Here is an 18,463-nt window from a genome sequence, read left to right on the forward strand (position 1 = left end):
GAGGAGCTTAAGGGCACCGGCAGGGAGGCACAGCCGCAAAGTCTTGGGGATTCTGGTGGTGTCGCCAAAGCCACGTCCGTGGGGGCCCGTCGTCAGGGCGCGCGGGGGAAGCGGCGGGTAAATATTTGGGGCTGTAACCCGGGCTCGGGCGACTGGGCGTCACCGCGGTTCCCCGGCGCGCGCGTGGCGAGGGCGGTGCCCGGTGCCCGGGGTGGGGACAGAGGCATCCGAGGCGCGGCGGCGGGGACAGACCCGGCGGCCCGGCTCCCGCGGCCCCGCCCCAGCCCGCCCCCGCCCGCGGCTATAAGACTTCGGGGCGCGCGGGCGGAGGAGACCCGGGAAAGGGCGGGCGGGCGCGCGGTGCCGGCAGCGGCGCGGCTGGAGCACTGCCGGACGAGGGAGCAGACTGAGCGGGACGCTGCCCGGAGAGGGGACGGCGCGAGCAGCACGCACGTCTGCACGACCCCAGCGCCCAGACCTCGCAGGATTCCGGCCCCTCAGCGACACGCGCCGGCGGAGCCCCCCATGAAGCCGCCCGCCGCGCAGGGCAGCCCCGCGGCCGCCGCGGCCGCAGGTGAGTGGCGAGGGGTGGGGGTGGGGGGTGGGTCTCCTTAAACCCGGGCATTGGAGAAAGAAATGGTAACCCACTCCAGTGTTCTTGCCTGGAGAATCCCATGGACAGAGAAGCCTGGTAGGCTACAGTCCACGGGGTCGCAAAGAGTAGGACACGACTGAGCGACTTCACTTACTTGCAGGGGGCTGGGGGCGAAAGAAGCAGGATCCCGCGTAGTCTCTCTCCATCCCTCCCCCTGCCTCCCCTCTGCCCCCGCCCGGCTGGGGGACACGTCACGGGCGCATCCTGACTCAGTCCTCCCGCCGCCCCCGGGGCCGCGAGCGTGGGGATCCGTCCACCACCCGAAAGAGCTCGGCCGTGCGGCTTAGCGGCGTGACCTTTGACTTGCAACTCCCCCGGGTGGAGGCTCAGTTTCTTTGTCTCTAAAATGGGCGCGATGCTAGCGCGCATTTCAGGGGGCGGTGGAGTCTTGAACGATAACAGCCAGCGGCCGGCGGCGATCGCGGGCTGCCCCACCCCGCCCGACCCCGGCCGGAGCGCAGTCCACGTGGTCTGGCGACCCTCGGGCACCCCGCGGGCGCCGGCGGGACGCGGGACCCGACCGTGGCCCGGCTCCCGCCCTCACCCGCGCCCTCCGCCTCTGCGCAGCCCCGGCCTTGGACTCTGCCGACGCGGGGGACCTGACGGACGCGCTGTGCGAGTTCGATGCGGTGCTGGCCGACTTCGCGTCGCCCTTCCACGAGCGCCACTTCCGCTACGAGGAGCACCTGGAGCGCATGAAGCGGCGCAGCAGCGCCAGCGTCAGTGACAGCAGCGGCTTCAGCGACTCCGAGAGTGAGTGTGGCGCCGCCGCGGAAGCTGTCGCGCCCCGGGCACTCCGGGCACCCGGCCCGCGGGGGAGCGCCAGGGGCTCGGGGCTCCGCGTGCTCATCGGGAAAACCGCGGGCTGGGGGCCCGGCCGAGCGAGCCCCGAAGCCCAGCGCCGTCTCTAGGACTCTGGGAGTCTCCGGGGCCGCAAGGCCGGCAGGGACCAGACCCCGCAGGGCGGTCTCCGGAAGGCAGGCTGGGCTCCACGCCGCCCGCCGGCAGGTGTCAGGACCCAGGAGGGCCTCCCCAGGGCGCCCTCTCCCTGCTCCTTGCCGCTTTCAGCGGCATCTTCAGAGGATGTGGAGAAAGCGCCACAGGCGTGGGGTCCAGGGCCCCCGAGAGGGCGCAGGATGGACATATTGGTGAAACCAGGAAAGGTTTCTTAAGCTCCCGTTCTTGGGGTGTTTGAAACGCTTCTTGCACTTTCTCCTGGCCCTGAGCCCGCCGAACTTGGTATTACACTGTCCGAAGTTTTGAAAGAATCCTAGCACTGCCAAGTCCAAGTATTTAGAGAGTGTCCCTCATCCTTCAGGCAGGTCCATGACGTGAACTGCTGGCTCAGACTCCCGGCCCCACCCCGGTACCCAGTCTGGGGCTGGGGGTGGGGAGGAAGAGGGGATAGGGTGGGAGAGGGCTGGGGCGGGGGCGGCGGCGTGGGTGGGTGGGTGGGTGCCGGTAGAGAGCAGATGGACGCAGAGCTGCTTCCTGCTTACTGTTTCATGGTGGAGACCACCCCCCAGGCTGCCCTAAATCACCTTGTTATAAAGAAAGGCCACTTTTTCCAGGACCTCAAATGTCCTGTAGGATCAAACAGCAAACTGGGTGACTTTTCAATCTTCTGTGACTGTCGTTTTTCCCAACCCGCATGACTTACTATTTTTCAAAGTGAATTTTGAACACTACTGGATAATTCTTGAGGTTTCATTCCCTAGATGGGTTACTTGCCAAAATGTCACTCCCTTTGCTGCCCTTTACTCTGGAAGTAAAAACAATGAGCTTTCCTTGTGATTCCCTTCTTTTGCCATCTGAAGCTTCTCCTTGTTACAGGCAAAGATACAGTCTTGGACTTACACATGAGCTGTCCTCCTGAAAAGGAATAAAGAGCACTGGCCATCCAGTTCAGGCCTGGAGTCAGAAACTTAAGAGTTCCAGCTTGACTTGCCTTGGCAGCCCTGCCCAAGGGTTAGATCTAATTGCAGCTTTTGAGGTGAAAGGGAATGGAATCATCTGCTGTTAATTTTCCATTCTGTATGTTTGGACTTTGTTGCTAATGACCAGACCGCTTATTTTCAATTTCAAAGGGAAGTCGAGAAAATTTTGAAATTTGTCTCAATGTATGTAGCCAAACTTAAATGTGTCTCCTTCTACTGGGGCACATTCATCAAGTACAAATTCTCTCCCCCGTGGGAAAGAAAGCTGGCACAGTGTGTTCAGGGTTGCTCTCTTGCAAAGAACAGCTCCATTCTAAACCACAGCTGCACTTGGCTAGAATAGGGCCTGAGCTCACTCATTCATGGGTGATTGCAACTCCCCCTGGGTAGGATTTCAGATCTGGGATCCGTTTTCAGGGGGGCCTCAAAGAAAAGGCACTCGAAACACATTCTTCACAGCTTCAGGGGAGATTGTTTGGAATGGTCTGTAGTTTTTCTTAGGGTGTGTGGACTGTGTTTTCTGCCTTTGTTGTTAACTGCTAAACTAACCCTTGGTTTGGTGGTTAGAGAAGTAAACGGGAGGGTATGAAGAAGGCTTGGATGACATTAGTCTTTCCTATAAATGTGTAGTTTGGCCCTCACGAGGCTGGTTAGAAATAGTCTTGGCAGAAGCGCTGTGTATCTAAATAGTCATTTCTTGAGGATGCATAATACGTGTCTTAATTGCCGCCAAGAGTGGATCACAGACATTTGTTATACTCATCTATCTGTTCAGTGCTTTTCTGTGGAAGAGAGTATTTGAGAGAGGTGGGTCCTACTGAAATGTAGGATCTCCCCAGCAAAAAGGAGACACCCTAGGATGATGGAAGTAAGAGCAGCTCTCTTTTGCCAAGCCTTTTCTGTGATTACTGTTATTATCTATTAGTCCACGATTAGCAAGCTCTTTGCTTAGCCTTAAATGTGCTATCTCCCACGTTCCCTACCACAGTCCAGCAATGCAGGCCCTATTGTCTCCTTTTTTTCTGATTAAATAGTGGAACCACTTGGACAGTCTCTAAGGTTTTGTCTGTCACCGTGGATGGCTGGCTGGTATGGAAACCAGGCCCTCCTGGATAGACTTGGACAGGGATCACGTGCCTGTTTGTCAATCATGGTCATGTTTGAAGGTGTCTCTTCAAGGCCGTGGCCCCCTCGCCGGGTCCATGGAGCCAAGGCTGAGCTCTGTTGGGGCCCTGCATGAGGAGTGGGCCTTAGTTTCTCTAGCTGTGAAATGGAAAGGATTCTATTTAATGATGCTGTTAGCCGCCCACTCCAGTATTCTTGGGCTTCCCTTGTGGCTCAGCTGGTAAAGAATCCGCCTGCAATGTGGGAGACCTGGGTTCGATCCCTGGGTTGGGAAGATCCCTTGGAGAATGAAAATGCTACCCACTCCAGAATTCTGGCCTGGAGAGTTCCATGGACTGTATAGTCCATGGAGTCGCAAAGAGTCGACATGACTGAGCGACTTTCACTCACTAGAAACATCCATAAGCTCAGGATTAGAAAGAAAATATTTGCCCTGTTTGATGTTTTTAAGAGAACAATAAAATGCACATGCCATGGTGTGTCACATAGGCCAGATACATTTGGGCCAATGTTTTGCATGAACATGTTATTATGAAGCTCCCACGAAGCTCTGAACCTTTGGGACTTTGGTTTTTCGCTCTGCATTTTACAACTCCATCACTCTGAAGACGTACCCACTGCATTCCTGCTTTTTTGAAGAACCTTTCTTTTTCTCTTAAAAAAATTTAGAGGGAAAGACAAATGTTCTATGATATCACATATATGTGGGATCTAAAAGTATAATACCAAAGAACTTATATACAGAACAGAAACAGACTCTTACGGACATAGGAAACAAGGTTACTGAGGGCGGGGGGAGCAGGGAGAAGGATAAATTAGGAGTATGGGACTAACAGATACATACTACCATATATGAAACAGAGAAACAGCAGGATTTATTGTGTAGCACAGGGAACTATATTCCATATCTTGTAATAACCTATAATGGAAAAGAATAAAAAAAGAGTATATATGTGTATCTGAATCATTTTGCTGTACACTTGAAACTAATACAATATTGTAAATCAACTACATTTCAATTAAAAAATTGGTTGCTAGCATCCAAAGGAGAAAAACTAGACATTCCTTCTTTTAACCAGAGAAGCAAGTTACATCCATTGGAGAGAAGAGCGGATGTTTAATAAGGAAATATGTCTTCCTGTTTCTACTTACAGGGAATCCTCCTAAGACTTGAAGAGGACCACTGTAACAGTGGCGAGGCAACTTCACGTTAGGAGCGATTCAAATCGGGCTTGATGAGAATTGTACTTTTCTTCTAGATTTTGGTTCCAACAGTCAACACCAGGCATTTTCGTGAGAGCAGTTTCAGCTTTAGCAGTGGAAGGCAGCTCGGTTAGGAGCCGGGGCAGTGAAGTTCAAGCCTGATCCTCAGACATGCTGCAGGCATGGTGAACATCTTTGATTTGAACTTAGCTCGAAAACCCTGTTGTTCTTTCAGTATTTTCAGCACTGTATGTATACATCGTGACTTCTCAAATGTGTTCAATAACATTTTAACTCATCATATACTAAATTTTAACCAAAGTGTTAATTTATGATTCCACAGATTGATTTTACAGGAAGTTTCCAATATTAACTGGCACTTTAAAAGGTGATGTGAACTCACATCTTTGATGGATTGGAGGTTCCTTTTTCCTTTGAGGGGGGAAGTTTTTTGCTTCTTAACAGAAAAGGTCCAAGGTCTACTCTGCATGCTGGGGCTTTTATGATTCTCTTGGGCCATTGGAGGGAATGAGGAACTGGCTTCTCTAGCTTGTGCAACAGAGAAGGCGATGGCACCCCACTCCAGGACTCTTGCCTGGAAAATCCCATGGGCGGAGGAGCCTGGTGGGCTGCAGTCCATGGGGTCGAGAAGAGTCGGACACGACTGAGCGACTTTCCTTCCACTTTTCACTTTCATGCTTTGGAGAAGGAAGTGGCAACCCACTCCAGTGTTCTTGCCTGGAGAGTCCCAGGGATGGGGGAGCCTGGTGGGCTGCCGTCTATGGGGTCGCACAGAGTTGGACACGACTGAAGGGACTTAGCAGCAGCAGCAGCTTGTGCAAGACCTAGATCGTCTGTATTTCTTTGCCTTGACTGTTCTAGCTTGACCCTGGGAGAGAGGACCTGGGGGGCACACGTGACAGGTAGCCTACTAGCTGATCTGACGTAAGAGCCACTGAGGCCAGGACTTGAACTTGTTCAAGCCGAGAGGGAATGAGGGGTTTGGAGCCCTCAGGGTGTCCTGGTGTGAACAAGTGTCACTGGTAGACGTGTATGCATGTGTGTGCTAAGTCGCTTCAGTCGTGGCTGACTCTTTGTGACCTTATGGACTGTGGCTCGCCAGGCTCCTCTGTCTGTAGGATTCTCCAGGCAAGAATACTGGAGTGAGTTGCTGTGCCCTCCTCCAGGGGATCTTCCCGACCCAGGGATCGGAACCTAGGTCTCCAGAGGCTCCTGCGTTGCAAGCATAATCTTCACCGCTGAGCCACCAGGGAAGCCCCATCACTGGTGGACACCTGAAGGCATATAGAGGGACCGAGCAGCCCCAGAAGAGAAGCTGGAATAATAGTGGCGAGATTGAGAAACGCTTTCTTATTATATCAGTGTAGCTGTTGGGATGTAGATGTTGAGTGGGAGAGCTGACCCCCTCCCCCACCCCGCACAAACCATTCCCTGTGGCGAAAGGGAAACAGGTCCAAGGCTTTCTTTTTCTCAGTTAATTACTATGGTTTGCTTGCCTGAAACATGTGGGATTGTTCTATATTTACAGGAGCTCCGGGCCACGGTTACTGTCTGTGGTTTCCCTTCCCTCTGGAGTAACACACGCTGGTGCCAACCCCCAAATTACCTTTCTCCCCACCCCCAAATGAAAACAACACGTCTACCTTTTAAACAAGTCTTTGTTTTTATAGCCAGGTTTTCCAAGCTTTGTGGGCGCTCCTATGGTTAAGATGTTCGAATATTTAATATGCTCACATTTCTTTTGATGATGTCTTAGCAAACTTGCTCCCTGAATTTGAGGTTCCTGGCTTCAGGGTGCCAGTTCGACTTGCCAAGGACATTTCTGATGGGACTGCGGAGCTGATGGCGGTAGATGTTGTAAGGCCTTGCAATATCTAGCCTTGCCACCTGCCAGGGGTCCCCAGATCATCACTGCTATATGTCCCTTGAGCCCTTATTAATGGCAGTGACTGATACTGGGCGGGCAATAGTACATTACTATGCTATCAGCCAGCAACACATTGCTGTCACTTGTCAGACTAACTGGCTGTTATTTTGCAAGAAATCGAGTTCTAGGGGAGTGAAAAGAACAGGAAGGCAAGCTTTGCTTCCCTTTTAATTTACACCTAGCATGCAATCTTATTCACTGTGGAATGAAACTTTATTGGATAAAGGGTTGAGAGAGGTTGGATTACTTCTGTGTTGGTGGGATTGTTCTTGGGAGGTTTGTTCTAAGGCGCCTCTGAAGATAAATTTTTTTCTTAAGAGTTTTGCTACTCTCTAAAGAAGAGGAAGAAGGTTGGCCCCAGAATCTGGAGTCTTATTATTCCCTGTGGTGGCCTTTCTTCTGAGCATGCCTTCCTCCAGTTTGTTGAAAAAATAAAGCCTGAAAACCATAGGCAGCACACGGAGTGCCTGGGTTTCTTATCCCCCTTTCTTAAAAGAAACTGAAGCTCCGAGATGAAGTGACTCGCACAGCATCACACGGCCTCGGTGCCACAGCTCTAGGGGGACAGCAACTAGGATTTCCGCCCCCCCCGCTCCGTCTCATTGTGAGAGTAGCCTGAGCTCATTATCAGTTAGAGGCAATTCCTGATTATTTGAAAGGTTGGCTCAGTAGTTTGCAGCTGAATCTGCCAGTCAAGGAGCAGTCAGCTTGTCTATATACATTTCCTGAGGTTGAGGAAAATACTTAAAGGAATTTAAGGAATTTAATAATTAAAGGAATTTAATAAAATAATTTACTAATTATTTAATATTTTAAATAATTATTAAATATTTAATAATCAAAACATTAATTAACATCAATTAATTATAATAATAAATAGTATTAATATTATATAATATAAATTACAATATATAATATAAATATTTAATAATTAAAATATTAATTAATATCAATTAATTATAATAATAAATATTATTAATTAATATTAATTAAAAATTTAGTAATTAAATAATTACTTAATAAAATAATTAAAGGAATTTAATACAAAAAGGAATTTAAGCCCCAGGCTCTAAAGGGTGAGCCGTGAGCTGTGGTGATGTCCTGGTACAGTGTGACTCTGCAGGGTCCCCTAAAGCAACCGAGTTACCTGAGGAGTCGTGAATCCCCACCGGATTCCTGTTCCCTACCATTTTGCGGGGACCATCTCCATGTCTAGTTCATTACTTTCTCCCAAACTCAATAGCACTTGGTCTACTTGGTGTGTGAAGCAAACAAATTGTGTGTGTGTGTGTGTGTGTGTTTCCCTGTCCCCAAGGGGTAAGTATACGTCGATGTAAAATTTCTGGGGAGTTGGGGCAGGACAGAAGTGAGGCCCAGAACCAGGGCCCGGGTGCAGGAATGCCGGGGAGGCAGGGTGGTGACTGTGGCGGGACCAACCGCCCCTGAGAGGTGGAGGCCAGGGTGTCGCCTGCGGGGCCCGGGAACAGGGCGATGCTCGCGGGGCCCTTTGCAGCCAAAGGCACTGTGGCAGAGACCTGCATGCCTTCCTCCTGGCTCCCGGGTCCGGGCTCGAGGCCTGCCCGCCCTGGGCTGTCTGTGGTTTTCCTGCCCCTCAGGCTCGTTTCGCCTTTTCCCCACAAGTCTCTTGGGTTCTATTTATGGCGATTCCCTTGCCTCTTATGAGGTGACAGGTGGTAAGATGACGTGGTGGGTCTGCAGTGAGCATGACTGCTCTTCCGTGTGTCGGGGGGAAAGGCCTTCACTTGAGAAAACCCGCATCGCTCCAGAGTGGGGCTCAGCTGACAAGCCAGCGCGAGGGCTTCCCACTTTGAGTTCACCGAGTACAAGTGTCCCAGGAGATAATAACAGAGGTGCCACCAAAACAGTGTCCCGTGGGCACGTGAAACCGCCAAATAGGGCTAAGCCGGCTTGTTTATCACAAGACATCTCAGGCACGTCGGAGTTTCATCAGAGGACCCTCCAAGGGGCTCAGTGTGTCTCAGGGTCCAGGGACCATGCAGTTCTTCTCAAAGGACCACTATTCTGGGAAATACATTTTTGCGGAAATGTAAGCCTAACATTCAGAGTTTCAGATCTCAGTAGGTGTTCGTCATCAAAGCCCTGAAAAAGGCTTGTGGTCCTTTTAGGTGGCCTGGACTGGACCTAAGAAGGAAGGATCAACCGCGAGGGTTGTATGTGTTTGGAAAACTGAACGTGATGGGTGTGTTGGCCAGGAAGACAAGATGGCCTGGGACCACCTCCTCGGGGCCATGGGGGACCCGTGAGGTGCCTTCTTTAGGGATGAAGAGGAATTCTCTTCGGGCCAGAACCTTCTGTTTCTGAAAGCTGTCTTTTATTCTGGTTGTCTCTTGTCACTGAGTCCTGTTCCTTTTGAGTTAAGAGGAGCAAAGAAAGATGGTTTTGCCTCCTCCTGAGCTGGAGGCGATTGGATGAAACCAGGTGCATCCCGAGGAGGACAGGGAGCCTGGCCTGGCCATTTTGGTTCAGCTGCCCTCTTGCACCTGAGCAGCCTTCCCAGAGCACGTCTGTGCTACCCTCGTGCCAGGCTTTGTGTTTTGTTTTAACCAGGAAGGCTGTTCATCTGTGACCTCAGAGGCCACATCCTGCTTCCACCGCCGGCTCTGCCTCTGAGTCTTTGAGTTGGTACAGCTCAGCCAGCAGCGAGCGCCCTTTCTGTGTCACCACCATAGGACTGGGCTGGTTGGGGTTGGTTTCCTTTCCCTTGGCAGGACTCAGAAATAGGATCTCAGAACTTCAGAGCTGGAAGGGACTTTAAGGATCATTCAGTCCACCTTCCCATTTTACAGATGGGTAAGCAAAGGCCCATCTGTATAATGGGAAGGTGGACTGAGTCATCCTTCAAGTCCATTCTGTAAGCAAACCCACCCCCCACCCCCAAAAGGAAATGGCAACCCACTCCAGTATTCTTGCCTGAAGAATCCCATGAACAGAGGAGGCTACAGCCCATGGGGTCGCAAAGAGTTGGACTCGACTGAGTGATCAAGCACACACACACACACAAGCAAGGGCCCAGAGACATTGTCTTGTTCCAGGGCTCCCAAATACTTGGTAGCTGAGATGATTTCCTAGATGCTCAGCTCAGCTTTGCTTCTGGTACCTTGCCTCGCTCTTGTTTTCAGGAGCAGGACAATGGAGCCACCCAGTCACCCAACGTGTTTGTAATCCACAGCCTCCAGGAGAAGAAATCTTTGTCTTTGACCTTCTAGCTTATCCCCAGAATACAGGAGCTCAGGAAAGACCATGCCAAAGACTCTCTGGTGAGCAGACAGGGAGGATTATTAAGTAGTGGGATCCAACCTTAACTTTGTATTTTAGGGGGTTCAGAGGGCTGAAGGGACATTTTTCAGGAAAGATGGTTCCTTATGTCTCACATCCCAAGCCACCCCCGCCCCCCGCCCCTGGCCTCCATCGGCCAAACGTTGGCTTAGCTGTCAGACACCTGGGCAGTGGGCACCCGTGTGTTGCAAAGGAGGCTGGTCTGGTCATGATGGTCCTGTTGACCCTTCTTTTTTTAGGGAAGCAAGGACCTTTGGTGTGCCTGATTGGAGACACACACTCACACATACACAGGCATACTCTCCTGTCTCAAATTTAGGAGCATAAATATAAAATGGGCGTGAACTTGGGCAAACTTCAGGAGATAATGAGGAACAGGAAAGCCTGGCATGCTGCAGTCCATGGGATCACAAAGAGTCGGACATGACTTAGCAACTAAACAACAACAAATATAAAATCTGGAAATCAAATTTTTTTTTTTTTATAACTTTGCTCCCTTTGGAGAAACACTGTTGGTTATCAATAGACTAGGAGACTGATAAACCATTTCTAATGAGTTATGTTTTCTTTCCTGAAAGGTGCTGAATCGCTTTATAGGAACAGCTTCAGCTTCAGTGATGAAAAATTGAATTCTCCAACAGACAGCACTCCAGCTCTGCTCTGTTCTTCTGCTCCTGCTCGGAAAGGTAAGTCTACTAGTTGGAATGTGAGTTTTTTGGCTTCTTTATTCCCTCTACTCCTCAGCCTCTTCTCTCTTCTGCCTTACCCCTAACCAGTCTTTCCCAAATGTGCAAAACAAATAGAGAAGACTAGTATCTTCATACCTGGGGTCGCACAGAGTCGGACACGACTGAAGTGACTTAGCAGCAGCAGCAGCAGTGTCTTTGTACAGTACAGTGTAGAGTAGATTTTGTTATTTCTCAGAATTTTGATCAGCATGAAAGTGAAATCAGGTAACTGGTGGGTGGCAGGGGATGGGTGGCTCAGATGTTACAGAATCCACCCGAAATGCAGGAAGATCCCGTTTCAGTCCCCGGGGTCAGGAAGATCCTCTAGACAAGGGAATGGCTCCCCACTCCAGAATTCTTGCCTGGAGAATCCCATGGACAGGCGAGCCTGGTGGGCTGCAGTCCATGGGGTTGCAAGGAGTCGGACACAACTGAGCCACTAACACTTGCACTTTTTTATTCAGGAAACGATGTAGAGAAACCGTGGGAGAAAGAAAATGTGCAGACTGCAGACGTTGTTTTCTCTTGTGTGTTGTTATCAATTCGGTGCTAAATGATAGTGCTCTCCTAGACTGGCTGGTTCTAGAATGTAAAACTCAGCAGTTAGGATTTGCAGAAAGTTGAGTTCTTTTTTTTTTTTAATTGCATTAACTCTTTAAAGAATGCTCTCAGATGACCAATTTAGCAATTAAATGGGGTCATCATTATGAAACAAGTGATGATCTAACATAATTCAAAATAGCAGCTTCAGCCTGCCTCTACTGCGATATTAATAGACAAAAAAGTTTTTAAAGATGCATGAACAGTTTCTTATATTTTGGAGCTAAGTAAATTGTCTCCAGCCAGAGAGCTGAATGTTCTATTGGGCAAGTGCCCTTTGAAAACAAAAGGAGTTTTTTTTCCCCTTAAGAAATGTTACACTCACTGAAAATAGTTGCAGAATGCAATAAAAATGGAGCATAGTTAAAAAGAAATATGAAGATTTCATCATTTTCTCACTCAGGCAGGAAGGCAGAATTTCACCCTTTTTCAAAAGAGACCTTTTAAAGTTCTCCTCCCCACATAGCAAAGCCAGCAGCCCCTGGGAATTCCGCCATTGTCCAGCCCTCCGTCTGTAATGGATCTGTTGAATTGAGAGAGACAGAACAGTCTAGAAAGTGGCTTAAAACAAGCCCAGATTTGCTACCTGATCCTCTAGAGGTAGAAATTAAAGAGGGGGAAAAAAGCCCTAGTGGCAAATTGACTTTAAAAGCTAAAAACAGTGAGTTATTTGTAGCCAGCTTCCTAGGTGGTAAAGAATCCGCCTGCCAAGGCAGGAGACACAAGAGATGTGGGTTTGATCCCTGGGTCAGGAAAATTCCCTGAATCAGGAAATGGCAACCCACCCCAGTATTCTTGCCTGGGAAGTCCTTTGGCTGTAGGAGTCTGGTGGGCTCAGTCCGTGGGATCGCAAAGAATCGGAGGCGACTAAGCCCGAGCATGTGCTACTGAGGGGTCTGATTAATAAAGACGTGCATCCAGAGAAGGCATGAACAATGAGCTCTAGAGGAGAAAGCAAGACACGCAGAAAGAAGGACAAGTCTTAGGATGTGGATGGAACAAGATCACGGTGGGGCCTTGTTACCCTGTGTTGGCACCTGCATGGCACAAGGCTGCCCAGACCCAGGAGCCCCCTGTCGCCTTCCCTGTACCCTTTTGACAAGGAACAGTAGCGCTTAGTGAATTCCATCCTGGGGGCACCACGTGGGCTGAAGTATTGCCCTGGAGTGATAGTGTGAACAAGACTGCGTCAGAGAAGTTGAGCAGGAAGTAGGGACTTTGGGTGTGCATTCCACACACTGCATTGCTTCCCGAATATTTTGGCTGCTAACTCAAATTCTACACAATCAGAGAGTTAAAACTGTCAATCTTCCTTCCCTGTCCCTGTCTCACTGTACCTTCCAACTTGTTTGTTTGCTTCTCGATTTTATTTATTTCTGGCTGTGCTGGGTCTTCGCTGCTGCGCACAGGCTTTCTCTCGGCGTGGTGAGCAGGGGCTCACTCTCCAGTCGTGGTGCAGGGGCTTCTCGTTGTAGGGGCTTCTCCTGTTGTGGAGCAGGGGCTCTAGGGACGCGGGCTCAGTAGTTCTGGTTCATAGGCACCAGAGCCCAGGCTCAGTGGCTGTGGCACACAGGCTTCTTTGCTCCGCGGCATGTGGGATCTTTGTGGACCAGGGATCCACTTGTCCCCTGCAGTGGGAGGCGGACTGTTAACCACTGGACTGCAGGGAAGCCTCCACCTCCCAGCTTTTAAAGTAGCGAAGAGAGATACTTCTTCCAGGCTGCTGGGATATGGGTGGTGGATGGGGGGATGATGAACTACAAAACTCAGAAAGAAACATTTAGGCTAATCTTCAGAAAAAGCTTCTGAGTTGCTTGTAAGTAAACTTTGGAGCAACCACTTAGGGTTTGTACAGGACACTATTTAATAAAATCTCAGAAGACAGAGAGATGAGGGTCATATAATTCTGGAAAAATCAGATTCATCAGCTGTCTTGAATATAGAAACTGAACCTGAACTCTTTGTTTTTCAGCCAAACTTGGAGATACGAAAGAGCTAGAAGACTTTATTGCTGATCTGAACAGAACCTTAGCAAGTGAGTACATGCCTGGTAGTTTAAAAAACAAAACAAAACCAACCAGCACCTCTGATAAAGTGCAGTGATGTTTACCAGCTTGTCTGTGGCAGGAAGTTATATCATAAGGTGTTTTTAGGTTCAGAAACAGGACCCTAGTGGCTCAGAAAGAAATCCTGAGGATAAGCTGGCATTGAAGTTGACTGCCTTTGCAACCAGTGAGAACTTGACCCCCAACAAACAATGGCATTTTGTTTGAGAAGTGGAGAGTAAAGTAATAGTTAGAGTGAGGTTGGAGCCTTCCCAGCATGGTGGCCTGCCAGGCTTTTTCAGAAAAGAAATCAGCTTATTGACCACCGAGTATTATACTGATTAATAGAGCTGACTCATCGGAAAAGCCCCTGATGCTGGGAAAGATTGAAGGCAAAAGGAGAAGAGAGTGAGATAGTTAGATAGCATTACTGACACAGTGGACATTAATTTGAGCAAACTAAGGGAGAGAGTGGAGGAAAAGGAGCCTGGTGGGCTACAGTCCATGGGGTCTCAAAGAGTCAGACACAACCTCACGACTGAACAGCATTATACTGACAAACCAGAGGGTTCAATCTCAGGGGTCGGAGAAAACTTCACAAGTTAGAGCCAGGGGTTTGATCTGACTTCCAGAGGGTTGGGTTCCCAAAGAGAAAATTGGCTTGGGGAGATCTTATAACCAAAGACCTACACCAGTTACTGAAAGACCTGGATCAGGTATTTGGCACCCCGTTTCCCATTTGTCAGTTACGCTAATGGCACCCCATTCTCTGTGACCAAAATTTTTGAGAACTGAAGGTATCAGATCATAATTGCCATGGGGGTGCCTGGAAGAAAGGATCCCCGAGAATCAATCCACACATTCCACTTCCAAAGAACAGGCTCACAAGTGCCAGAAGGGTCAGCTGGAGTTTCCTGGATGACACTTTCCACAACTTACCCTTGGGGGGCCTTGTTCAGTCACAGAGCAGCCCTGGAGAATTTCATCTTAGCCCCTTCCATTTTACAATGAAAGAGTCAGTTTTCCATATCTTATGCTGTGCTATGCTAAATAGCTGGATAGGATCTGAAAAAATAGATCCAAAGCTGGTTACTTAAAAAGAATTCTGTTCTTAAACAAGGTTTCAGACAGACCTACCTACTATTAGGTGGAAAGTTCTTCTGCAATTTCTGTGTACTAGAAGACGTTATCACCCATACCATCCTCCATCAGAAGACCAAGGTCTGTTTTGACAGAGATGATTGTAATTGCAACACATTTTGTGTTAGACCCGTGGAACGTGCTTGTTGGCGTCATGAAAATTGCAGCAGGCTGCCCAGTCATACCAGTTCTTCAGACGTACATTACAGGGGAAGCCTGCCATTAAGTTTGGTGCTTGGATGCCTGTCTGGGAGGTGTGCTCCGGTTAAGCATGTGAGCTAAGTCGCTTCAGTCGTGTCTAACTCTTTTCGATCTTACGGACCGTAGCCCACCAGGCTCCTTTGTCCATGGGATTCTCCAGGCAAGAATACTGGCATGGGTTGCCATGCCCTCCTCCAGGAGACCTTCCCGACCCAGGAATCGAACCTGTATCTCTTGGTCTCCTGCATTGGCAGGCGGGTTCTTTCCCACTTGTGCCGCCTGGGAAGCACATGGTTAAGCATAGGAATTGTCAGCTTTTGCGAGTGGATCACCGTCTCTGTCTCCTATTGACAGGCATGTGAAACAAGAAGTTTTGGGTCCTTCCATCCTAAGGGAGAAGTTTCAGAAAGCTCAGAGGACCTGATGAAATCAGCTACAGAATATGCTGCTGGAGGGGGCAGAGATGTTGCTCACCCACCACCAGGCTCGTCCTAAAAACACCTTTGGGCTCATCTCTGGGCAGGTTAGAGACTGACTTTGTTTACCTGCTTGCAGCGTATTAGAGCAGATGACTCATGCTAATGTTGTATTTCCTCTTAAAACATAGCTTCTCTGTAATTTAAAATGCTTTTATGAAAATATTTGTAATTAATTATATATAGTTGGAAACAGTAATATGCTTTCCCCATTATAATATATTTTTGTATGCAAATAAAGTTTGAACTGGAGTCTGTCTTTTGGAAGCCTTCCTTTTTTCCCCCTCTTGGTTTCTTTCAGTATGTTTCCATCCAGGTGGTGTTCAAGTGGAAATAACATACCTCTTGACTTCTAATGGGGACTCTGGGTGCTGCCACGTTGCACTAGTCAGTGGGATGATTAGTGAGAGAAAGTGTTACTTTGAAGCTCATTCTGCACTCTGAAGGGAAATTCTGGCATATGGTTGGTGGGAAATTTTAATTTGAGGATTGTGGGTTTTTTTTTTTTTTTAAAGCTTTTTATTTTGTACTGGGGTATAGCCAATTAACAACCAGTCCATTCTGAAGGAGATCAGCCCTGGGATTTCTTTGGAAGGAATGATGCTAAAGCTGAAACTCCAGTACTTTGGCCACCTCATGCGAAGAGTTGACTCATTGGAAAAGACTCTGATGCTGGGAGGGATTGGGGGCAAGAGGAGAAGGGGACGACAGAGGATGAGATGGCTGGATGGCATCACTGACTTGATGGACGTGAGTCTGAGTGAACTCTGGGAGTTGGTGATGGACAGGGAGGCCTGGCGTGCTGCGATTCATGGGGTCGAAAAGAGTCGGACACAACTGAGCGACTGATCTGATCTGATCTGATCTGATAGCCAATTAACAATGTTGTGAGAGTTTCAGGTGAGCAGCCAAGAGACTCAGCCATACATATACATGTATCCATTCTCCTCCAAACTCCCCTGCCATCCAAGCCGCCACATAACATTGAACAGAGCTCCCTGTGCTACACAGGAGGACCTGTGGTCCTGTTTTAAATATAGCAGTGCATGTATGTCCAGCCCAAACTCCCTGTCTCTGCCCTCCATCCTTTGAGGACTGTGGTTTTGATGGAAGTTGGGTTTCTCTTCTCTGTTCTCCCCATTTCTTAGCACCTGTTTGGTTGCCATGGGTGCTTTCCTTCAATTAAAGGAAATATTAGGTGCACGAAGAATCCAGGGCAGGTTGGGGCAGCTGGAGGACTTGTAAATGGTGGTGCTCTCATAAGACCTGTGTGCTGAGGCAAATTTGATGTGCTGGCCTGGGTGCTAATGTCCAGGAGCCGGGAGCTGGAGGGGTCCCAGTGGAGCTGGGGTTCCAGATGCAAGGTCTCCCATGCAGTAGGCTTGTTTGTAGAAGCCAACAGCCCCACCTCCCGCCCCCTACCTGCCTTTTATGGAGGATGGGGTGAGCCATGAAAACAGGCAAGTCCATAGTTTTCTTGTCTATGCTTTTCTATCCTTAAAACATTTGAAATAACCAGGCATTGCTTTGACATGCAGAATCAAGTTATGTAAAAACTCCAGTCCTTATGTTCCTGTAGAACACAAATCCAAAACATAAGTACTTCTACTTTTACAGAAATCCATAAGGCCTTATGACTTTATTGACACTTTCAAAAGATAACTACTAATGTGGTCTGTGTTTTAGGGCATTGGCAAACTAAATTGCCTTTTCTTTAAAACTTTTCTTTTCCCCAAATTTCTGGGAAACCTTTTGGGTTGAACCCAAATATTTTCTTTAATTCTTTTTTTTTTTAACTTTTCATTTTTTAGAAAATTTTATTTTATACCGGAGTATAGCTGATTATGGAGAAGGCAATGGCACCCCACTCCAGTACTCTTGCCTGGAAAATCCCATGGATGGAGGAGCGTGGTAGGCTGCAGACCATGGGGTCACAAAGAGTCGGACACGACTGAGCGACTTCACTTTCACTTTTCACTTTCACGCATTGGAGAAGGAAATGGCAACCCACTCCAGTGTTCTTGCCTAGAGAATCCCAGGGACGGGGGAGCCTGGTGGGCCGCCGTCTACGGGGTCACAGAGTCAGACACAACTGAAGCGACTTGGCAGCAGCAGCAGCAGAGCTGATTAACAACATTGTGATAGTTTCAGGTGGACAGCAAAGGAACTCAGTCATACATACACATGTATCCACTCTCCCCCAGACTCCCCTCCCATCCGGGTTCTTTATTTCTTTATTGAGATATAATTTATATACCTGAACATTCATCCTTTTAAAGTACAATTCAGTAGGTTTAAATTTTTTAGCCATGCTTTCTGGCTTGAAGGATCTTAGTTTCCAGACCAGGAATTGAACCCATACCCTCAGCAGTGAACCTGCAGAGTCCTAACCGCTGGAGCACCAGAGAAATCCCACTTCAGTGGATTTTAGTACCTACGTTCACAGAGTTGTGCAGCCGTCACTGTCTCACCCTCTGTCTCTGCGGATTCGTCTATTCCGGATATTTCATACAAATGGAATCATAAACATACAGTGTTTTGTTTCTGGGTTCTTCCCTCTGCAAATTGTTTTCAAGGTTCATCCGTGTTGTATGTGAATCAGTACTTCATTCCTTTTTATGACTGACTAATAGTCCACCATATGGACATACCATATTTGTTTATCCATTTATTAGTTGAGGGACATTTGGGTTATTTGTACTTTTTGGCTAGTGAATATTGCTCTTATGAATATTCACGTATAAGCTTTTGTGTGGATACATGTTTTAATTTATTTTGGGTATATAACTAGGATCACAATTGCTAGGCCATAAGATAACCCTTGGAGAAGGCAATGGCACCCCACTCCAGTACTCTTGCCTGGAAAATCCCATGGACGGAGGAGCCTGGTGGGCTGCAGTCCATGGGGTTGATAGGAGTCGGACACGACTGAGCGACTTCACTTTCACTTTTCACTTTCATGCACTGGAGAAGGAAATGGCAACCCACTCCAGTGTTCATGCCTGGAGAATCCCAGGGACAGGGGAGCCTGGTGGGCTGCCATCTCTGGGGTCGCACAGAGTCGGACACGACTGAAGCGACTTAGCA

General features: G+C 48.7%; 1 protein-coding gene across 1 annotated transcript; it reads left to right on the forward strand.

Moving 5' to 3' along the window:
* Positions 1-245: 245 nt before the first annotated feature.
* Positions 246-15,628, forward strand: RGCC (regulator of cell cycle). The gene is made up of 5 exons (XM_070800009.1): positions 246-574; positions 1,223-1,408; positions 10,765-10,872; positions 13,487-13,549; positions 15,255-15,628. Exons 1-5 carry the CDS (start codon positions 526-528, stop codon positions 15,260-15,262), a joined length of 414 nt encoding a protein of 137 aa, XP_070656110.1. The 5' UTR covers positions 246-525; the 3' UTR covers positions 15,263-15,628.
* Positions 15,629-18,463: the final 2,835 nt, after the last annotated feature.

This window comes from Bos indicus, chromosome 12 (genome assembly GCF_029378745.1).
Source record: "Bos indicus isolate NIAB-ARS_2022 breed Sahiwal x Tharparkar chromosome 12, NIAB-ARS_B.indTharparkar_mat_pri_1.0, whole genome shotgun sequence".
NCBI lineage: Eukaryota > Metazoa > Chordata > Mammalia > Artiodactyla > Bovidae > Bos > Bos indicus.